The sequence below is a fragment of the Manis javanica genome, chromosome 9 (assembly GCF_040802235.1).
Source record: "Manis javanica isolate MJ-LG chromosome 9, MJ_LKY, whole genome shotgun sequence".
Lineage (NCBI taxonomy): Eukaryota > Metazoa > Chordata > Mammalia > Pholidota > Manidae > Manis > Manis javanica.
In genome coordinates, this window is record NC_133164.1 from 124,551,457 (window position 1) to 124,573,570 (window position 22,114).

At 45.4% G+C, this 22,114-nt stretch overlaps 1 protein-coding gene across 9 annotated transcripts in view; it reads left to right on the forward strand.

The window, feature by feature from the left end:
- The window catches only part of ATP9B (ATPase phospholipid transporting 9B (putative)), a 212,593-nt gene that overhangs the window by 122,768 nt on the left and 67,711 nt on the right, over positions 1–22,114 (forward strand). For all 9 annotated transcript variants that reach the window (XR_012121287.1, XM_073213253.1, XM_073213259.1 and 6 more), the window contains one exon: positions 13,633–13,793. Coding sequence is in view for 8 of the 9 variants with exons in the window: in XM_073213253.1 (XP_073069354.1) it covers positions 13,633–13,793 (161 nt within the window). In the remaining variant the exon portion in view is untranslated. The remainder of the gene's footprint in view (positions 1–13,632; positions 13,794–22,114) is intronic.

Here is a 22,114-nt window from a genome sequence, read left to right on the forward strand (position 1 = left end):
TGCCAGCAGCAGAAGAGGGAAGAGGGCCGAAGTAGCTCGAATGACAGGCACCGGGCCCCAGACCCAGGAAGCTCGAGAGCAGCCTGCCAGGTGAATGCCCAGGTCTCTGCCATTCCACCTGTGGCAACCCGAAAGCAAAGAGAGAATCTTGAAAGAGGCCAGAGAACATAAGAGTGTGGGCCTGGGGAGGTGCGACGTGCACCCACCATGCTGGGCTGAGCACGTGGCTCTTCTGACTTCCCAGGAGGCCACAGTGGTGTCATCTTGCTGTCACACAGGAGAAGGAACAGCTCCGAATTTCATGAATATGTTAAGCCCACAAGTCACCCTGCCCTTTCTGGGTCTGGAAGCCTCTGGCCAGTCCCTCCCTGTCCTTCTGTCCCTTGTCTCATTAGAACTCTCCCTGTGACCCCCATCCCAAGACTCACCCCCCCTCATCCTCCCCAAGACTCGGCATTTGCTGTGAAGATGAGATGCTTTCCATTCTCTCCGTGTGGATACTCCGTGGTTGGGAGCCTGCCCTTTGCCCACCGCGGCACACGGGTGCTTGAGCCTCGTGTCCACGTGAGCCGGTGTGCGACCCGAGGCTCTTCTTCAGTCTGTGAATCAGTTTCTGCGCTGATAATCTTTAATTACTCTAGGAATTAGATTGGTATTACATTTAATCTCTGTAGATGTTTGAGGAGAATTAATTTTTAAAATATTGAATCTCTGAATGAATATTGTGTGACCTGTTTTATGTAGTCTTTAGTTTTTTCAATAATGTTTTATGATTTTTCTCCAGAGATTTTGTATATATTTTGTTACACAAAAGTTATACAGTTTAGTTTTAGGTGTTTTGATTTGTTGATGTTTCAATTATCTTTTTAAAAATTTTATATTCTATTTGCTACTATATAAAAATACAATTGCAGTAAATCCTTTTATTTCCAAATTGGTTTCCCATTAAAAATATTAAATGCATACTATGCATTTTAATTACAGATCCCACTGTCATTGAAAGAATTTATCCTGTTCAGCTAACTGATAGTTTTCTTTTAGTGAGTGAATTGGCAGCTCATGCCTCAGTGGTCAGTCAGGTGCTGCTGCCAGCTCCAGGCCACTGGGCGGTCAGTTCCCGTCTCTGTGTGAGGGTGGCCAGTTGTGAGCATTGAAGTGTGGGTAAGGAGACTCATGGACACGCCAGAAAAGAAAGTGCAGTGACTCCTGGTCAGTAGGGGCTGGGCCACCTTGGCGCCAACCCAGAACCTGGGACTCCAGAGCCGCAAAGCCCATCTCGCCATCTCTTCTTCCTCCAACATGTCCAGGCTGCGTGCATGATGGGCGGTTACTTCTGTGAGGCTCAGCCAAGTGCAGGTGTCACCCCAGCCCCTTCCTGTACTTGTGAAGTCGGCCATGTGCCAGCTTGCCCGTGGCTGTGGACACAGCCCACAGATGCCCAGACCACCCTGGCCTGGGTTTCACCCTTCCTCCCCCGGCGCCGAGTTGGGTGCCGTGGGCAGGCAGCAGGTATGGTCTGTCTGAAGTCTGGCTCCTCTCCTCTCCCTCCTGTCTTGGGATGGTGACGTGTGGTAGGCGGCTAAGGGGCCAGCGCTGACCTATGACCTCGCACTGGGAAAGCTACGACTGGGTGGACTTCAGGAGGGGCAAAGGTCTGGGGCGTCAGAGCTGGCTAATGGCAGCGCTTCTGCACCGATCCGGAAGTAAGTGGGGGAAGTAAAAAGTAAAGGTCAAGGTCAGATCAAGGCAAAATAAATGTATTTTTACCACCCCAGTAAGAACAGGAATGAGCCGCTGGCATTGAAGTGGGCACTGACTTTCAGTAATCATGTGTGCCTAGAATGGGAGATCCGAAGAAAGTGTCCTGGGCAGGCAGCCTGGCGAGCCAGTCCTGGGTCATCAGTATAGAGGGTCAGACGGAGCGTGGGGACATTTGGGCACAGAGCTCTCTCATCTTTTACGAGCTCAGAAATCTAAGTGGGAAGGTGCATGGGGGGCCCCCTGGCTGTGTCGAGCACACTGACTGGAGCTCACATACTGTCCTCAGCAGGCACATGCCCACTGGCCTCTCTGTTTCCACCGTCCCACATTGATCACTAGTTCTGTGTTTTGAAACAGAACAAAGATGATGAATTTAAAGACAAGCCGAATTACATTACTGCGCTTCACAGGGACGCGGCGTGTACACACAGACCATCTTATAGGACCAAGTTCCGGGGCTCTGGGACAAATGCGCGCCCAGCTTGTGAAGTGACGGGAGGATGGGGGTGGTGTGTGCTCCCATGCATTACAGGTGCTTAAAATAGTCTTGTAAGAATTAATTCTTTTAAATTCCAGTCATTATGGTGCCATTTTCTACCATCATGTCATAGTTTTCTGAAAGGAAATTGAAGAAAAATTAGCTTACCTGCAGCGTGTCATTGTTTAAGAGAAATGATGACCAAAGCTTGCTTCAGGCATTTCGTGTCCATTTATTTTATCATTTGAAATTTTTTCGGGTAAGTTATATGATTCTTCTTGAGGAAGAAAACCTTTCTGACCTTGCTATTTTCCCAAGAGCATTGTTTTGTAAGGACAGTTAATCATCAGTTAAATATCATCCCTCAGAGATACTGGAAAACACAGAAGAATGTGGATTGCATCTTTGGGTGTCTGGGACCCGGCAGAGAGGCCCTCAGGGCCTGGCATCCCCACACACCCGAGGGGCGCGCGGGCCCCACCCCACGTCCGAACCACCCTCCAGCCCAACCCAAAGCCTTGAGATTCCTCTCCCACCAACTGCTCAGAGCCCAGAATCAAAGGCAGCCTGGGGAGTGCAGGTGCTCCCAGCTGAGCCCCTGCCCCCCGACGGGGAGACTCCCCGGGGGCCAGGTGCTGGGAGGGGCTGTGCCCTGATCAGTTTGCTGGGTCAGACTTCCCTGTGGGGGCCTTACTTCCTTAGTCCTTCTGCTTACAGCATTTAGCCATTTTATTTAGTCTGTTTTTTTCCCCAAATAAGGTAATTGATGCCATTTAAGCATGTTTTACCACATTTAAATAAAAAGCAAAAAACATTTTGATAACCAAGATTTGATCAGTCTTTATTTCATGAACTCATGGAAGTTTGTGTACTTAGTGGAGGTGCAACCAAAGATCTAATGAGACTGTGGAAAGAGTATCATTTCCAGCCCGTCGGCCGACGGCAACATGGGCTGGAAGCGGCCTTCACCCCGAGTCAGGGGGACTCCGATTTCAGCTCCTCGTTTAGGGCAGCCTCCTCGTCTCTATGTGCCATGCTGGTTTTTAGCAGTTGATACATGTGATTACATTTAAAGTGAGTGTGCTGCGAGTGCTTTGACAGCACTTTGATGCTGGTGTTGTGACCGGGCAGTTGTCCTCTGGTGGCTGAATAAATGTGTGTGTGAGAGCTTTCTGGTTTGGTTGTGGCCTAACACGGCCTTCGCCCATGTGTGGAAGCTCTGCTGGCTTCCAGTGACCCTGAGCGGCCGCCTGGCACAGAGCCACAGCGCCCCTGTCAGCTGCTGCTAATTGCTGTCACGGGCACACGGCAGCCCCCTGAGGTGATGCGAGCAGTGGGCGCCTCGTGCTCGCGCGTGTGCACCCCGAGGAGGAAGCAGCGGAGGGCTGTGGGGCTTCCCAGCAGAAGCCTTGTGAAGTTACTTTGCATTTTAATACATGAGGTATGAAAGGCGGTGGCCATTTTGTGAAGGTTATTAATTCACTAAATCCAAGTGTTCTGTCATGATGTGTTCTAATGGCTCTGGTGCTAGTGACCATTCAGGCTGGCGCAGTTTCCACGACATTCGCAGAAGACTCCCCTCACCCTAAGCCGGTGAGCGTTTGTCGGGGCGCTAGCCTGCAGCACCGCGTCACATCAATGCATTTTACTCCGAGTCAGAGAACAGGAAGGACGCCCTGCTCTGGGCCGAGCTGGCCCCTGTGGCACTGGCGCAGCTGATAATCGCGAACTAGAAAGATGTGTACATCAAATAGTTTACAAAATGAAGCCAGCTGTGTTTCCCTACATACTGCGGCTTCCTGACATGCATCATTAAACCTTATTAGCTACTTCCTTTTACAAAGATTCTTGTAGTCTTGAACATTGCATATTAACATTTTCTGCCCCTCCAACTGGAAATTATTTGCTTTATTGTAGAGTGTCAACTTGCTCTAGTTTCTGATGCGTTCTAATTGGTACTTTAGAGTATAATCATCGTGAGATACCACGCCATGCATTTCTTTATTTGGAAATTAATACAGACCTTTTCACTTTATCTGTCAATCTGGGCAACTTTTCACACAATTCCCAACTCTTGGGATTGCTTACAAGCCATTAAGTATGAAATGGTTCATAAAATGTCTTTGAAGACATAAAGTAACACAAAATTTTTAGATGGTTTAAAGTAGTGTTACATTTTGCCAAGATACCAGCAATAAACATCTTAAATATACAGTTTTAATGATAAAAGGGAGATTAAGCAAGATGAAAAGTTTATTTAACCATGTTATGCTTTCTGTATAAAATTTTTAGCAAATCTGCTGAATTCCATTTTCCTTACAGAAGAATTAAAAAACCGTAAGAACCATAGATTTTGAAAAACCAGGTAACATTGATTCAGAGTTAGATGTTAGACCAATATTACAGTTTTCTTTCATTTTCTCTCATTTTCTGCCATTCTGCAATGCTGCCTTAAAAATTAAATACTATGAACTTTCGTTTAGTAGCTGGTCATGCCAATGTGCAGTGGACAGAAAATGAACAGAGCCTGGCCACATTGTTCAAGATGATATTAATTCTGGGGTGTTTTGAACACTGGGCAACATTTTACGTATCTCCCCATGTTTTTAATACAATTACAAATAGGTGGCATGCCTCTCACTGCAGGAGAATTTCATGAATTCAGTGAAATAGTGATCATAGTTTTAATTCCAGTAAATATTTTAGTCACAGATCTTGTCAAGTCAGCTAATGACTCTTGATTTAAAAACACTATTGAGTGGTTTTATGTAGTAATAGGTGCCGGATATCTGGAGATTGGGGTGGAGACCTTAAATGGTCCATAAACTCCCACATATTTGCACAACAAACAAGGAAACGTTACAGGAGGCAGTGACTTTACTGGACACAAGCACAACCTGCATGTCTCAGCCCCGTGGCACGCTGAGGATTCTGCCAGAGCTGCTGCAGAAAATCAAAATGTGCGACATGTGAAACCAAAGCTATCGCACTGGAGCAATTAAGCACTGAGGAATTTTCCTGCAAATTGCTATCTTTTTTTTCCCCTTAGATACTTGTTCCTTAGAATCAGCAACTTCATGACGCTACAGCTAGTGTTTGACTGAAGTAGTCCTTAATGACCGGACTCCGGGATCTATCATATGAAAACATTGTTAACTAATGTTTAATAAATTGCCTTGCACAAACCCTCAACTATGTTACACTTGTTGGCGAAGAATTTGGATGGCAACATTTTGAAATTAATCACCCAACAAATTTCAGAGCTTATTACAGTAACTCACCTGTATCATGACCTCTTAGGGAGAGAATCTAGGAATGGAAATTAAAGTTTCATTGTAAATTAATGACATCGTTTACTAGTAAAACTTTAACCATTGCCTTTCCCAAAATATTCTAAGGAAAATAAGCTGGTAGAAAGGTGGCTTATTCCTCCACATACCATTCAATTTCTTAAAAAAAAAAACGTAATATGAATGGCTGTGTCCCAGGCAGGCCCCAGGAAGCAGGGCTGACCTGGTGTCTGGCAGCTCAGCTGAGCCCCATGCCACACGTGCCACGTGGGTGGCCAGACCTTTGGTTTGCTTGGGAGAAGAAATGTTCTGATAAAGTTTGCTCTTCTACATCCCAGCCTTTTCCCATCGTCTGTGGTCCAACAATTCCACGCCATTTACAGGAATAATTCCTTCACTACCTTATTTTCTGGATTTTTAGAAAGGTATCAGATAATTCTCTTAGTCCTTTGAAAAGAGTCTAGAGGGTTTCGAAGAGAAGCAGCCGTGCTTGGGAATTTCAGAATGCAGTAACATTAGGAACCGTGGCTATGTATATGGTAATTTCCTTGCTAATGAGTAATAATAGAGCCCAGATTTTATTATTGTTATTATTATACTTAAACAGTGTTATTTTCTATTCAGAAATATATTTTATAAATTACATTTAAGTGAATACTTAAGAGTATATTTTAAAAGTGTTTCTAAAACACACATACACGGTATTTAAAATAAGGATCTTTCCACATTCAGGAGAAGATAAAGACATATGCATGTGCTTATCTGCCAGAAGAAAAACATGCAAAATAGTACAGTGTGGTAGCTATTGGAAATAGGCTAAAAATGAAGAGTCATGACTGCCCCACATCTCAGAGCTTCACGGGAAGCCATGGCCTCCCGTTCTGACTGTGCCAGAATTGTAAGGCTAATGGCCTTTCTTGAAAACATCAGTACCATTTAAAGTATATATTAGAAAAATCAATTTTTCATGTTCCTAAGGAAAAAGAATTCCAAGAGTGTGGGCTCTTTGAAGAAGCGTTCAAGCAGTCAGAGCTCCTGTTTGCACTAAGATGGGTCTGTGGATGGCACAGTGCCCATGCCTGCCATCTACTTTGGCTGCGGTTTTTCCACCCTTGTTTTCTAACCACAATAAGAGCATTACTATACCCTAAACTTAATGGGGATTATGTTTTTAGACAGTAAGGATTTGAGAGTAGGTTAGTGCTATTTGTAAAATGTCTGTTAATTTAATAATAGCATTACCAAAATAAATGTATGTTTAATTAAATTAAATTGAAATTCAAATTCCTGGTCTCAAATTTCACTTACATGAATGATGTTGAATTTCGAAGTTTCTGGAGTCAGTGATGGCTTAGTTCTTGATGTGATTATTTTAAATTGGTGGGTAGTCTTGGTGAAACCAATTCACAATTGATAGCTTCCTACACTGTTATGATGAAAATAAGCTACCTGTATGCAGAAACCATCGGTGTGAACTGCTGTTAACAATGTTACCGATTTAATTTGTGGTTCTAAATCTCCCAGAAGCCTCAGCTCTGTACTGTGCTGGTTACCTGCAGTATTTTGGATGTCATGTCTTTAAATATGATTTCCTGATACGAAAGATTTTTATTCAGGAAGTTTTTCCCCAACATATAACACAGCATCTTAAAGTCTATAAATTTTGTCTTGAGTTATGAATAACAAAGTATGTATTTAGGGTAACTATGTTTAAAAATAAAAAATAATATGTATTAAATGTACTAGATTGGTTGAATTGGAAGCAGGCTTTCAGAATTCAGAAAAAATAAACATCAGACTAAAGCGCCCTCTGCTGGCTCGGTCACAACACGCCACACGTTTGCTCTTGGCTTCCCCACCTCCGAGCTACAAATTGCGGTTACAGAAATGGCAACAAAAATATTAACACACAGCATACAGCAGGGCACACAGATTATAGTCAGTACAGTGTTGGAGTGGTGGTTATTTGTGCAGTTTGGCCTACTTATATCCCTGATTTTCAAATAAGCTATTTGAACTGTTGTAAAATAAGACCAGGAATGCTATCCGTTAGAAAAGCACGGGGTTTTCTTAATACTGAGTGCCAGATTTTAATGTAGTTTGTACACATAGAGTACAAATTATATTTCGAAATAGTTTCCATGCTGTTTTGCATATCGTACATACACATTTTTGTTTTAAATATGGCTTTGATGTGTCACAGTTGAGAATGTTTGAAAGAATTCATAAAGATTAAAAAATTTAACTTACCACTTAAGGTGCTGTATTGCTTTAAATTTGATGGCTTTTGATATATTGGTTTTACTTTAGAATTACAGAGGAGCTGTCAGACAGCAACTCTTGTGACCAGTTCATCCTCACGAGCATTCAGAAGAACCCTGAGGTTCACAAAGCAGTCTGAGGTGTAGCTGTGTGCATGCGTTCATAGAGGGTGTGCTATTTCTGGCACTTCTGACAGTTATGAAAAGTATGCTGTTGAGTGGATATGTGTCATAGGAAATGCTAGAACCAGTATTGACATTTCTAAATGATTTGGAAGGTCGACTGTGTGAGAAGACAGCCTCATTCTACACTCATGAAGCCCCCTGCAAACTCACCAAGTAGTATGTTCACACACTATAGGAATAATTCACCCTTAACAGCATGTTTAATGCAGGCCAGCTGTCAGAGTGATCTGACAGCACCTCTTGTCCTAAGCATGGGGCTGGGGAACGAGGCATGCAGTTCCTGTCGGCTCTCATCTCCTCTGTACATTTCTCACAGATTTTACTTCCTTGTTGAGTAGTTGAGCCCTGTGCTAGTACTTTGTTTATATAAAAAAAACAGAACAATCCCATCTTCTTTTTAAATGTTAAATATTCAAGGGAAAACATATAATAACCATATAGTCGGCAAGGAAAATAGCCTTAAAAGCTGAATAGAAAATGATCAGGCAAAATTTCCTGGTAGGAAAAAAATATAGGGTATGAAATACTCTTTAAAATGTTTCCTGTGAATAAATTTCAGTTTTTAAAAAATTAAGGCAATTCACGTAACATTAAGGATTGTCCTGATGCTTGTTCAGGGAGACTTGAAAGCGACCCCAGTCAGTCAGCGGGCTCAAATGGCCGAAAGCAGCGCGCTTCAGCTGCCGTCACGGCAGGGTGAGTGAGGGCAGCGCGGGCATCCGCTTGCCAGCCAGCCGGCCTGTGCCAGACACCTCACACTTCATGGCTCACATCCAACAGTGGGTACATGAGTCAACTTGAGGGGGGAAGGCTGTACAGCATCACTTCTTAAAAATTTATACTTTTAATTTAAACTCCAAAAATGAGAAAAGTTATTGCTAAAAATTTTAGGAGTTAGATTTAGTATCTGAGTTTCAATTATTTAAAATACTGAAGTATAGAAGAATATCTGAAAATCACCTATTTTTTCCTTGTTTCTTAAGATTCTACTCAAAGTGGGAAATACAGGGCTGATTTGTTTCAACGATAATTAAAAGGACTATGCTTTTTATAGGATTTTAAGTTAAGACAAAGCACAGTTTTTATCAATTTTGTGACCGTATCCCAAGTCTGAGTGATGAGGCCCCGAGGGGCTGACCCCAGAGCAGTTCAGCTGCTGAAAGATGAACATCGACCGCGATGTTACTTTTCCCCCCCCCCGAGTAATTTTGGATGTGTGACGCTGTGCTCCTGTGGAGTAGGCTGGAATGCGGTCGCTGTGAGATCGGAGGCTTTTTTTTTTTAATTGTGATCTGTCAGAGAAAATACAGGACAAATTAAAGTAATATTTAGCTTTCTGCGAGAGTTTAAATATTGGCTTTTTGACATTTGACATCTGAATTATTTTGCTATTCTAAAACACCTCATATAGTGAGTGAATGTGAGTTTTAAAGGAATGGTGAAATATTTTGATCTTCACATCGTGTTAACCCAGGATAATGCTGTATGATCAGCAGTTGCACCCATGCCTTTTGTTTAATCTAAATTTTTCCTGCGGAAGGCTTGTGTTTCAGTTTGGTGTACATTGATCTCTCAGCGGCCTCCTGGAGTGTCGGGAGGTTTAACTTTGAGATAGATTGGAGCGGTGCCGTGTAGATAAGGTGGATTCTCATTCGTCCACATACTAGTTAAAAAAACCCTGACTGATCTTTTCTTGATTAACCAGGAGAATACGTGTTTGCCCCTTATTGTTGGTCTGACCCATTATTTTACTGAGAACCATTAGCTATTTAAAACTTGGTACATAAATTAAAGAGGAGCTAAATGGATTTGTGACGTTGCCATTAGTAGCATTTTAGATTATTCAGGCAATTATCGTGTTCATTATCCTGGAGCAGCCCCTTCGCAGAGCCGTTGTGGTGTCTTAGACATTATGCACAAATTTTCCCTTGGAGATTAAAATTTCCAGTAGCGTATTTAATTTTGTTACCACAGTCGTTTGAAATAAAACAAATATTATGACAAGTAGAAGAAAATTTGCTTTTACTAATATAGGAAATTACAATAAATGTTGAAAATTACTTCCTTGTGTACTTAATTTACCTTTTCTTATACAGTCGTAATTACTTAAAGTGATTAATAGCACATTTTACGGGTGAGAAGATTTTGCAATCATAGCGAGAAGTATCTGGTCTATTCGGGTGTTTTAGGAACTTTCTTCGAAGGAAGAGGGTCACATCAAAACTCAGGTTGACATCTTCTTTGTGGATGTGGATCTTCAGCTTTACAATTAGCTCGTTTTTATATTGAACGGTTTTTAAGAGTCCAAATTGCATTTTAGATAAGTTGAGGAAACTTTTCGAGAAACGAGTATAAAAAGATTACTTATTAAAAGTGGACTTTTTTTTAAGTTGAATCACGTCCTTTCTTCTTCCTGTGTTCTGTCAGAATTGACCGAAAACCCTGTGGCCATGCCATGCACTGTAGCCTGGGTGCAGTTACATTCCAAGAACAGGCACAGTTGAGACAGGATGCCTGAAAGAATGCAGGGGACCGGCCATTACGGAAAAGCTGCGTTTAACTCCAGTGACCTCTGCCGCATTCCCGTAGATCAGACGCGGGCGTGAGGAGCCGGGGCTCAGCTGGCCCCAGACATTTTGTTCTCTCGGCAAGGTATTAATGCTTTGCGTGACCTGCCTGTCAGTGTGCAGTGGGCTGCCTTTAGAGTTGCCTCCCTATATGTGGCATTTTTTCAAAGGAAACTGTACCCATTTCTGGCTGCCTTTGTCCCAGCTTTTAGTTGTCCGCTTGCCGTGGAGCAGCAGAAAGTGTGAGGTGGTGGCTACGCACTTTGCAAGACAGTGGTTCTTCATTTTGTTACCAAAAAAAGACCAACTCGAAGGCCAGATTAAATCATTCCTTTCAGTTTTTAATGGGATTTGGATGAATAGAGTAAAATATGCACTTTGCATTCATTGATAGCATCTTTAGGTTGAGGTAATTGAGTCTTTTCTCCCTGACTGAATGAGTAATGACTTCATCTGACCCTCGGCGAGGCCTGAAACTTAGTCTGCCTTTGTCACAGCGAAAGGATCTGGGCTTTGAAACATGCTCTGCTTCCCTGGCTTAATTTTTCTTCATTCTAATCCAAAAACCTATTTTTCTCAATAATTCAAGCATAAACTATGTAGTAGCCGAAGTAGTGGAGATCGCAGGGTGCTTTCTTCGCCGTGCTGCTCTTGGAGTGGAGCTGATGAATCGGGGCTGTGGCCCCAGCTGCCTGGCTTTCAAGGGGAGCGCGGCCCCTACGCGGCGGTACTGCTGGGAGTTTCCAGAACCAGTCCCTGGGTCCCGTCCAGCCTCTTGGCCGTCCGGGGAGACAGCAGGCTTTGCTGCTTCTGCTGCAGTCCCTGGAGGTGGCGAGCGCAGAGGCGCTCCCGTTGACCCCGTTTCCTCCGTGCGCCTTGGCTGGGAGGAGAGTCCCAGGAGGACCGTGTGCTGTCCGGCAGCCCTGAGGACCTGCAAAGACTGGCTGGAAGAGGGCCTCATCTACCGTCATGCTAAATTTGAGCAGATACTCTGTGTGAACCGATAGCTGGGTTTAGTTTACAGTCTCCTTACTTAGGAGTCTGCATGGTAAATGGCCAGACGGGACCACATTTCACAGGCCTGAGGCTTTCTTCCCCTGGTCTGGCCTGCGTAGTGAGAGGGTGCGGTGGGGCCTGAGGAGGTCCCTCTGGATCCCCAGGGCCTTTGCAGGGGGCCCAGCAGCTCCCGGCCCACATGCAGACCCTGCAGTGTCCTGCTCGCTGTGGAAATAGCAGCCACACCCCAGACAGATGTCACCTGCCATTGCTTCAGGTCTCTGTTCCTGTGCTGCTTTGAATGCCCATCGGTGTCACCGACAGCCACGTTGATTGTGTCCCATAAGGAGTGACCATCTATAAACTTCTCTATTATAGCATGTATTTACTGGTGCTCATCTTATTTCTCCTACTAGATTGGCTGCTGCTTACAGGTCAAATCCCATAGTTTACTCATTTTTCATAAACTTAAGAGTTTAGCAAAAAAATATACTAGACATTTACATTTATTTGTTTAATGAGTGAATTTTCTTCACAGCTTCATGGATTTCGTGTTCTCTTAACTACAGGCCCTAATGTTCTCACTAGAGTTTGTGGCAGTATTAATCAAAAGCAGATATAAACTAAACGAATGAGATCTGGACAAGGCTAGCGTTTTACTGGCCTCAAAAGGCATAGAATAAATGAAGTGATCAGTTAGCTGTGTAGTTCCCAGACTTCTCAGTCTGAGAACCGCAGTTCCTGAGCTTTAACCACGTTTGACAGTTGTGTTCTGTTCAGTACTCTCTTGGAGTCGGGGGCCACTCAGATGGCAGGCGGATGGCCACCTGATAGGCCTCTGCCTTCTGAGCGTCACGTCTTGAATGAGCAGTGCTGTGGGGTGTGCCCTGGCCGAGGGGGCGCAGTGGCAGTGAGCTACGGTGTGCCCAGGACCCCGTGGGAGCCCGCCTTGTGTGGGCCTCTCCAGGCCCCTCTTGGTAGGTGGGTAGTGCCAGCCCACAGATGAGGAAAGGGAGGCTTCACGAGTGTAAGGCTCTTTCCCCCGGGCCCCACAGTTAGGAGGCAGAAATTCAGACCCAGTTTGTAAGGCCAGTGGCGAGAATGACAGGAGCACATGGCCTCCTCGGTACCGGTGCGTCTGACCAAGTCCCGCTGGGACACTGGCCCAGCCCCGTAGCGCAGACAGAGGGACTGACACTCCGCTCGCCAAGGCTGCCCGGCCCTGGGAGAGCTTGCCTTGGAGCCAGCCCGTGTGCGCAGCCCCAGGCGGCCTCGCTGCAGGGCCCAGGAGCGCAGCCCTCCCACCACAGGCCACCCTGCACTGTGGTCGTCCAGCAGGGAGACTGAGCAGGGGGCCTGGTCGCAGGGACGCTGGAGCTCGAGGTCGGAGTCGTGTGTTTCAGGCGTGTGGAGCCAGAGCCCTTCCTTCTCTCTGCTCCCCGGATCCCTGTGGCGGCAACGCCGAGGGAACCAGCTTTTGCTGACGTCATGTTCCCTCCCGTTTTGCCCAGCTAGGAAGTGACCCACCGATGAATGGGTGCCATATGCCCCACGGGGAGGGCCTGCCTGTAGGATTCGTGTAGGTCCAAAAGGTCTCCGTTACAAGCTAACTCCTTTTCTGTCGCTTTCCTTAATGAAGAGGTTCTCTTCAGAGAGGCACGTGGCAGTCAGAGGCGACACACGCACTGGCCTGTCCACGGGCCTCCATCCAAATGAAACCCTTCGGCGGGGCTGCGCCCGACACACGCACGCAGAGGAGAGAGCGCCCCCCAGGGGACCGGACCAGTGCCCGTGTCCGCGTGAGCCTCGTCCTGGAGGCTGCCACGCGTGGTCCGCGGCGGGGAGGCCCGGGGCCTCGGGGGGTGGGCGCTCCGGCCTTCCGCCTCTCGCTAGACCCCTTCTGAGAGGCGCCGCGGCCCAAGGCTCACCTTCCCAGCTTCTGCCCGGGTCTCAGGGCTTTTCAGGAGGGGAGGGAAGACGTGTTCGTGTATCATCGTAACGAGGGCTGATACAGAGGATGTCACTCACCGTGTGCTCGTGTTTGTGACTTCAGGGACACACAGTTATGTCCTGACTTTGTGTTTTTCTTTCAGGTTGGTTTGTTGGACCTTGAACTCAACCAGCTGACCAAGGCGCTGTTTTTGGCCTTAGTTGCCCTCTCGGTCGTCATGGTGACCGTACAGGGCTTTGCGGGCCCGTGGTACCGCAGCCTTTCCCGGTTCCTGCTGCTCTTCTCCTACATCATTCCTATAAGGTGGGTTTAAGAGAGAAGGTGAGACAAAGGGCCAGTTTCTTCTAATATGAGCTTGTTGAGATTTCTCTCTCTCAGTGTGAAAGAAATGATCTGCACGTAGAGGTCACAGCCAAGAACTTTGATGAATCATGAGGAATTCTTCTCCAGGAAATAGTGATTTGGGGAGGCAATTCAGTTTTGTCAAGATAATTTATAAATACACTTTTCCTTATATAAACATATTAATAACAATCTTCAACAATTGGGAGATTTTTCTTTTTTTTTTTTTCTTTAGAATCACATATATTGATCCACAATTTGGATCTGGGAATTGGGAGATTTTTTAAACATGGATCTGAGTCCAACAAAATATTTTTAGTCAATTGCTGATAGACATTTGATAATATATTAGGAACATAATCTTCAACAATTGGGAGATTTTTTTAAACATGGACCTGAGTTCAACAAAATATTTTTTGTCAGTTGCTGATAGATTGTCATTTCTAGTGCCTTTGATCTGTACACAGTCACTGGCACTCAGTTATCTATGTTTCAAAGACCATCTAATTTCTCTGTGAAGTTCTATGAAGTATTAAGGCAGTCTTTTAATATGATTTTTCAAAATGATAACCCATCTAATGGAGATTGGGATATAAAGTTAATACTAGATGTCTGCTTAAAGACTAATATTCACAGTATACATTTAAAAATACTTTAAAATTTAAAAATATTCCACAAAGGATATTTTTTAAAAGACATCCTGAATACTACCACTGAAAATTCTCATGCAAATGAGCAATTAAAAGCTGATCAGTCATGCATAAACTGAAGCTAGACTCAGGGGCTTGGGGCAGGGAGGGGACCAGGGAGCTGGAGGGGCAGTGGGGGGGCGCCCACACCCTGGACGGGAGGGCCCCCAGCCCGCACAGCACCTGCACACTGTGCTGTGCCAGTGGGACCCTCTGCAGGTGGCCAGCAGCAGCCGCTCGGTGTTGGGCAGAGGGCCTATGTCCTTGTCCCCTGGGGACAGTCTCGGGGGTGCCCTGCCCACCGCCCGGTGCATGGCTGGCTTGCCTGGCTCACAGCGCAGAACAAGTGGTGGGCGCTGCTGTGGGGGAATTGGATTCACTGCTGGCGCAGACCCTCACCCCCTCCCCTGACCCCGGAGCCTGCTCTCTGCCCAGCGAGTTGCAGCGCGGAGGCCCACCCACCGCCTCAGCGCCCCCATGTTCCCTCTCCACACACTGCAGCCAGGCTGACCCCGCCGGGTGTCCAGCGCGCCGCTGGCCGGTCCTCGTTCCCTGCGTGTCCCCCGGCCACTGGTGCTCCGGTCACGTTTTTCCCTCTCGCCCTCACCAGCGGCGCGAGGGCAGGGCCTGTGCTGGGGCTCCTCACCCCCTGGGGGTGTCCTCACATCATCACACTTACCCCACAGACATGTGCCAGGTGCTGAGTGCCACATGCGGGCTCTGGGACATCATCTTGGTGACCGGAGACTCGGCAGGTGGCGGCAGACAGTGTGGCCGTGCTTACTAGTCACGCCCGAAGGTCCCCGTTCAGACATGGGGCCCATGGGGTGGCTCCCAGGCTGCGCTCAGCCGCCTGCGGGCACAGGTCCCCCTTCCTCTCTTCTTCCTTCGCTGGGCCCCTTGCCAGGCCGCCGTGCGGGTGCAGTGACAGGCCAGGCCCGTGTCACCGGCTGCCAGTCACCGTGCCGACCCGTGTTTGCCAGGCCTCGGTAGTGTGACTCCGGGCCTGGTGCAGGTCACTGTGCGCTGGGCTCCTTTTATCTGAAAGCAGCTCTTGAAACTGCCCTTGCCTCATTCTCGCCATTCAGTCACCCAGTCCTGCAGGCCTTACCTGCTGTCCGGGACCTTGGTGCATCCACACGGGCTCCCAGGCCCCAATTTTGGCCACTTTAAATCCAGGGCCTACACGCAGGCCTTGCGACAAGTGAGCCTGTAACGCCCCGTGGAAGGAAAAGGCCGCATGTCCAGCCCAGCACCCAAGTCCCTTCTGTCAGCCGGGGGCACTGCAGCGCCGTCCACAGGCTGGGACGCCTGCTCCATGGGGGCCCCTCCTCCTGCGGCCCCACGGCCCCTCAGGAGCCCCGCCCTGGCCGCGTGTCCGCAGGGACCCGCAGGGCACGCGCTCGCTGCTGGCCGCTCTGCTGTCGCTCCGAAACGCCAACGGAAGGCTTCTGCGCCCATATTTATCAAGCAAACACGTTTTCGTGGGAATTCCCAAGCGTTTTTTCATTGCTTTCCTCAGTTTTGTTTCTTTTCATTTCAGTTGCTTTGTGGGTTCAAATGCTCGCTGCATGACTGCTGCTGTCGCACAGGCAGGCCTAGTGAGAACTCTGTTCGTTCTTTTTTTCAGGGCACGTCTGCTTTTGATCAGTAGAAACCATTGAACAATATCCAGATTTTTATACTTCCTTAAATGAAATATTTTATTTCTATGAACTGTCTTCAGTTTCTTTCTTTCTTCATTAAAATAACAACATAAAGAGATTGACACTTTTTCACTATCAAATTGACAGGAAAAATCAATTGTAGTTATGAAAGCTAATATAAGCATTTTTAAACTAAAACCAATTTTCATCATTTTTCTAATTTCGATTATCTGTGTTTATAGTAAAATAATTAGGTAATACCTAATAACGAGAAGGAAGTATTATTTACAATCTAAGTTTGGCAAGTTCTTTAAAGCCTTTCAGATGTGTGTACACATTCAGCCTTATAAATATGAATGTGCATATTTATCTTTGTGTAAATATACCAGCGTTCACACACGCATCCTTTTTTTAGTCTGTATATCTTTTTAAAACGTCTGCCTACAAAATTAGGAAGGTGCCATGCTTTCTGCAAATCTGTCTTGTTCTGTTTCTCAGCCAACAATTTTATATTTAACACAGTCCGCCAACTTTACAGACATTTATTGGGCAGAATCATAACTGCACCTCCATTTACTTCCAAAATACCTTATGCCTACTTCAGCTGAATACCTGCCTCATTTTCCATGGTCTGAGATTGCAATTAGAGACTTTGAGCAGGTGAAAACTGTGAAATGTGAAAAATGTAGGATACTGATTTAGGGCATTAAGGTCCACATTTTATTTAACCAAGTTAGTTGTCCTTTTGCAAAGTTTCCATAAAAATGAATGACAGTACATTTTAGCATTTGCTAAATATGCTTTTGAATTTAAGAAAGGGTAGGTGTTAAAATACTTTTTAGTTTTGCAGTGTGCATTTCTGGTAAGTGCCTTTTCTTCTACTGACCTAACACTGTTAAAAGGCTTTTCAATTTTAGGAAAGTTAAGCTGTTTTGTAGAAATTCTTTATAGAATAAAATATTTCTGAGTCACCTGGTACAGTTTGTCATTCAAGGAAAATATTACAAGTAGCTTACATATAACTGACACTTGTTTCTAGATGGTTTTATCAGTCCTAACAAAGAAGCCAGCGATGGGGCACCTGGTGCGTCAGAGCTGTGCGGCCGGGGGGCGCGGTCACCGGCTCTGTCCTTGTGCCTCTTGTGCCCATGCTCTTCAAAGTGCCGCCTGACATGCCAGCTGGAATCCATCCCAAGAGGCCGTCTCAGTGTGAGGGCAGAGGGATTTTGGTCCTCGCATGAGGCATTCCGGGGCAGCAGGCAAAATGGTGTTTGACAGTGGAAACGGCATCCCTTCTGAGAAACATGGAAGAACCTCCTTGTCTAACACACTAAAGCTGATGGGCGCTGTGGTTTGGAAGGCAGGGTTTTCCTCGCATCACACGTCGGGCAGCCAAGCCAGGGAGCGGAGGAGGCTTGCCAGTGAGATGCTCACACTCATTCTGCCAGCCGCCCGCCTGCAGGAACACACGGGGCCTGCTCGGAGCACCGCTCTTCCAGCAGACGGGGGATGGGGTATTGAAAGTGGCAGGTGACACAGTTCCAAGATTTGCTTCGGCATTTGGAAGTTAACTTTCCTGACGGTTTATTGAGGGAAAACTCAAGTTACTTACAGGTCAGGTACCCTTTCTGTGATGCTTTAAAAGTTGTGTTGACCTGTGACATACTTTGTAAGTCATCATTTTCCAGGTAGAATGCTTGGGGAGCAGAATGTGTTCAGCCTTAGACCTAGGAATGAAATTCAGGTATTAATGATTTGGGCAATTAGCAGCCTATCCAGATTGCAAAAGATGCCAACATTGGAAGAGTCTTTGGAAAGCATACATAGGAGAGAAAACCAAGGCTGTGGCTGGGCAGTGTTTTGCTGAAGTGATTAGGTGTGTGATGTATTGATGCTCCACCGTCTCAGCACAAGCCAGGAATAGACGGGGTTATCTAGGAGAGGTCTGTGGAGGAGCCTCTGTCTGGTGGTGAGGACCCCCGGGCATACACAGAACCCACAGAGATCCTGAGAATGTATCAAGGGGAAACCCTGCAGGCTTGAACTGGGAGGAACGGACAGGACAGAATGAGAGAAGCCTGTTACACCCCCAAATCGAGGCAGGGAGAGGGCTGATAGAGCTGCCCAGCTGCAGGTGTGGCTGTCCTTGGGCACCAGGAGCATGGCTGAGGCCAGAGCGTGGAGGGGCGCTCCAGCTGGGGGCCTGTAGAACCTGTCCTGCCAGGCAGCCTGCCAGTTACTTCTGGGTTCTGGGTGTTAGTTCTTTTTGGTTCCATGATTTGCTGATAGTCTTTCCCAATTTGTAGCTTAAATTATTTTCACCCAGTGGTGAAATTATGCAAAGAGAAGTTGTTGATTTCAGGTAGTCAAATTTATAAATCTTCCGCTGTTGGTTATCCCTCTCTGTACATATTTAGGAAATCTTCTCTAGTCCAGAATGGTGAAGCTGTCCTGTAGTAACTTCCACAAGCTCATCAGGTTCATCTTGACCATGGGAAACGCTGTCGTCTTTTCTTATGGTGTGAAGTCCGATGTTCACGTACTGATTTCCATACAGGTTATCCTCTCGTTCTTTACAGAAAAGACTGGCCAGTGATCCAGCCCCGCTGTCTTGGCCACCATACACCAGGTGTTCACACATGCACAGGTCTGTTCTGGGCCCCTGCTTGTCCCCTGGTCTCTCCCTTCCTGACCAAGTAACAAACACAACCACATCCCTTTATGGCGAGTCGGGATTTGCCGAGTAAGTCCGTCTTCCTCGCCATCTTTAAGAGGGCCTTGTCCTCCTTGGCCGCTGGCTCTAGATAGTGAAATACTCAAACCATGAGTCTGGCATCTCTTAATTTTTTAGGGCTTTAATATCTCTGAGTTTGAAAAGTTTCTTTGTAGTAATCTTGTACAACTTTTGTTAGGGCTATTCTTAGATACTTGATATTTTTTAAATGCTGTTGTAAATACTATTTTTGGAAGAAGTATTTCCTATGTATTTGTTGCTGGTATAAAATAAAATTGATTGCTGTAAACTTACTGAATCCATTGGTTTTGGCAATTATGGACCTAGAGCTCGCTGCATTTCCTAGCATAGTAATCATAGCATCAGTAAGGATTGCACCTTCGGTTTCCTTTCCTTGTCACCGTAGTGGACATTTCGGGCACAGTATTAAGGTCGAGGTGATGATAATGGGCTTTCTTCTTTTTTTTCCCACTGAGGCAAAACTTTCAACATTTCATCATTAAGTGTGCTCTAAGTTTTTATAGAAATCCTTAAATATATTAAGGAAGTCTTTTCTATTCCTAGTTTGCTAAATGTTTTTAAATCATGCCATAGTTTTTTAAATATTTCCGCTAAATCTATTGAGATGACTTTTCATCTTTAGTTTTCTTCTTCAATATTTCAATATGGTAAATCGTATTGATTGACTTCTTAATGTCATACCTACCGTGTACTCTTTGGGGGAGAAAAGCAGCTTAATCATGATAGAATAGTCTTTTGTGTATTACTACATTCCATTTGCCTGTATTTTTTGTGACATTTTGTGTGGTTTACATAAGTGAGATTGGCTTAAAACTTCCCTTCTTGTGCCCTTCCTCTGCTGTTCGGTAGCAAGATCATACCACTCTCATAAGACACATCGGCAAGTCTCCTCTCATTCTCTTTTCTCTAAAACAATTTACCTTAAATTATAATTATTTATCCCTTGGGCATGTGCATATCGGTGAGGCCATGTAAGCCTCAGCTTCTCGCTGTGGAAAGATGTCTGACAAAGTTGATTTCACTGATAGGTTAAATATATTCCTTAAATTGTTATAGTGAATAGTGAACTTTAAGTAATGAGGAGACTTGATTTCGAGTTTTTTATTTCTTCTGGAGTCAGCTTTGCAAAGTTATGGTTTTCAAGAAGTGTGTCAACTGCACTTAAATATTAATGCCAGACGTCCATCCATCGTGCACTCCCGTCATGTCTCGTTCACGCCGCAGGCCCTGTGCCGCTAGTGTTCTCGTTCCCGGTGCCTCTGCCCCTTCCCCGCGGGCCGCCTCCAGCAGTCCCGGGGAAATGCAGGCGGCCTCACGAGCCTCTGCTGTGTGAGCTCTGCTGTGTGGGCGGCGCCTTGCTTTCCTCCCCCCGCCTTCTTGAGGTAGATGCTTAATTCACTTGTTCTCAGCTTTTTTTTTCCTTTTCGTATATAGGCAGTTGAGGCCAGATATTTCCATATAAGTATTACTTTGGCTGCATCCCAAAAGTTTTCTTTCATATGTAGTATTTTTGCTGTTGCCAAGCATGGAATGTTTTTTAATTTCCACTGTGATTTCTTCTTTGACCCATGGTCATTACAAAGTTACTTCTTAATTTACACACATTTTCATTTTCTAGTTATGTCTATGTTCATATTCATATGTCTTTGTTCACATTTCATTAATTTCATTGTTGGAGAACATACCTTTTGTTATTTCAGATCCGTGGAATTTGTGGAGACCAGTTACCGGACCCAAGAGTCAGGTGGTTCCTGTGACATTCTGTGCGCATGCAGAGAGCTTGGGTTCTGAGGCGCTGATCGCAGTCTGTGCATGTCCGTCAGCCCAAGGTTCTTGATCTTGTCTTTCAGTTTCTCTGTCCCCGTACTGACTCTTTTCTCTGACTTTTTTAACAGTTGCTGAGACGTGTGGTAAAATCTCCATCACTTTGCGAATTCTTTTATTCTTCCTGTTGTATATTTTGTGACTTTGACATTGGATGTATACAAATTTAAATTGTCATATATTTCTGCTGAATTAAGCATTTTCTCATTATAAAGTGACTGTCTTTATCTCTGCTAAAGCTTTTTGCATTAAATTCTACTTTGTTTTATATTACTATAGGAATGCCAGCTGGCTTTAATTTGCTTAGCATGTCTTTTTACATCTTTGTACTTTCAACTTCTCTGTGTGTTTATGTATATCTCTTGTAGATAGCATGAAGTTTAATTTTATCTGCTCTGATGGTTCTTGGCTGTTCAGAGCATACAGAAGTAATGTGTTACAGTTTTAGTTGAAATCTATTGTTTTATTTTGTGCTTTTATTTCTATATTTTTCTCCTTTCTTACCGTTTTATTTATTATTCTTTTTAATTACACTTTTTCCTCTAGTAGTTTGGAAGTTTTATAAGCAATTTCTGTTTTTTAGTAGTTATCCTAGAAATTAAAAACATTCTAAATTTATCAAAGTCTAAAGTCAGTCATGTCACTTTAGCAGTGTTTAACTCCATTTACCCTTTCTGATCTTTTTTGTCATTTACTTTAATTTTAATTCTAGTTTTTTGTAAGCCCCAAAGTGATCATGTTTCATGCTTGTTTCAGTCCATCCTGTTTTTGTGCTTCATCTCTCTCTGCGCTTCAGACCTTCCCTGCAGAGTGATTTTCCTTGTCAGAAACTCATCCTTCAGTTTTGTTCTGTGCTGGTCTTTGATGGCAGCGCTCTAGATTCTGCCTGGCTTCCTTTGAAGAGCAGCGTCACCTGCGTGGGTTCTGTGCTGCCGCCTCCCCTCGGGGCTGGTCAGCAGTCATCTTCTGAACGCCAGCCGCTGTCTTCAGGGCCGCTGTCCGCACCGTGCTCTAGCTCCGCTGTGACAGGCCTGCGCAGAGGTCCCGTCACATGTGATGCCTGGATTCCATGTCTTCTTAGGTCTTTACTGGGCTTCTCGCTTTCATTCTAGAAAATTTCGGCCATTGTCTTCATACAGCCTCTGCCCCCTGGCACCCCCAGTGTCAGGGACGCGAGCGCAGCGTCTGTCAGCCATCCTCCCCGGACTTCGTTTCTCCTTTTCCTCCTTCCGTGGTTTGTGTTTGTCACGTGTGACGTCTGATGCCATCGCCAGTTTTTTCTCTTGTATTTTTTCCCTCTGGCTCTTGTTTATGGTTTGTTGTTTGACTGTGTGCTTTCTGGTGTGGTTGTGTTTGCTTTGGTTTATT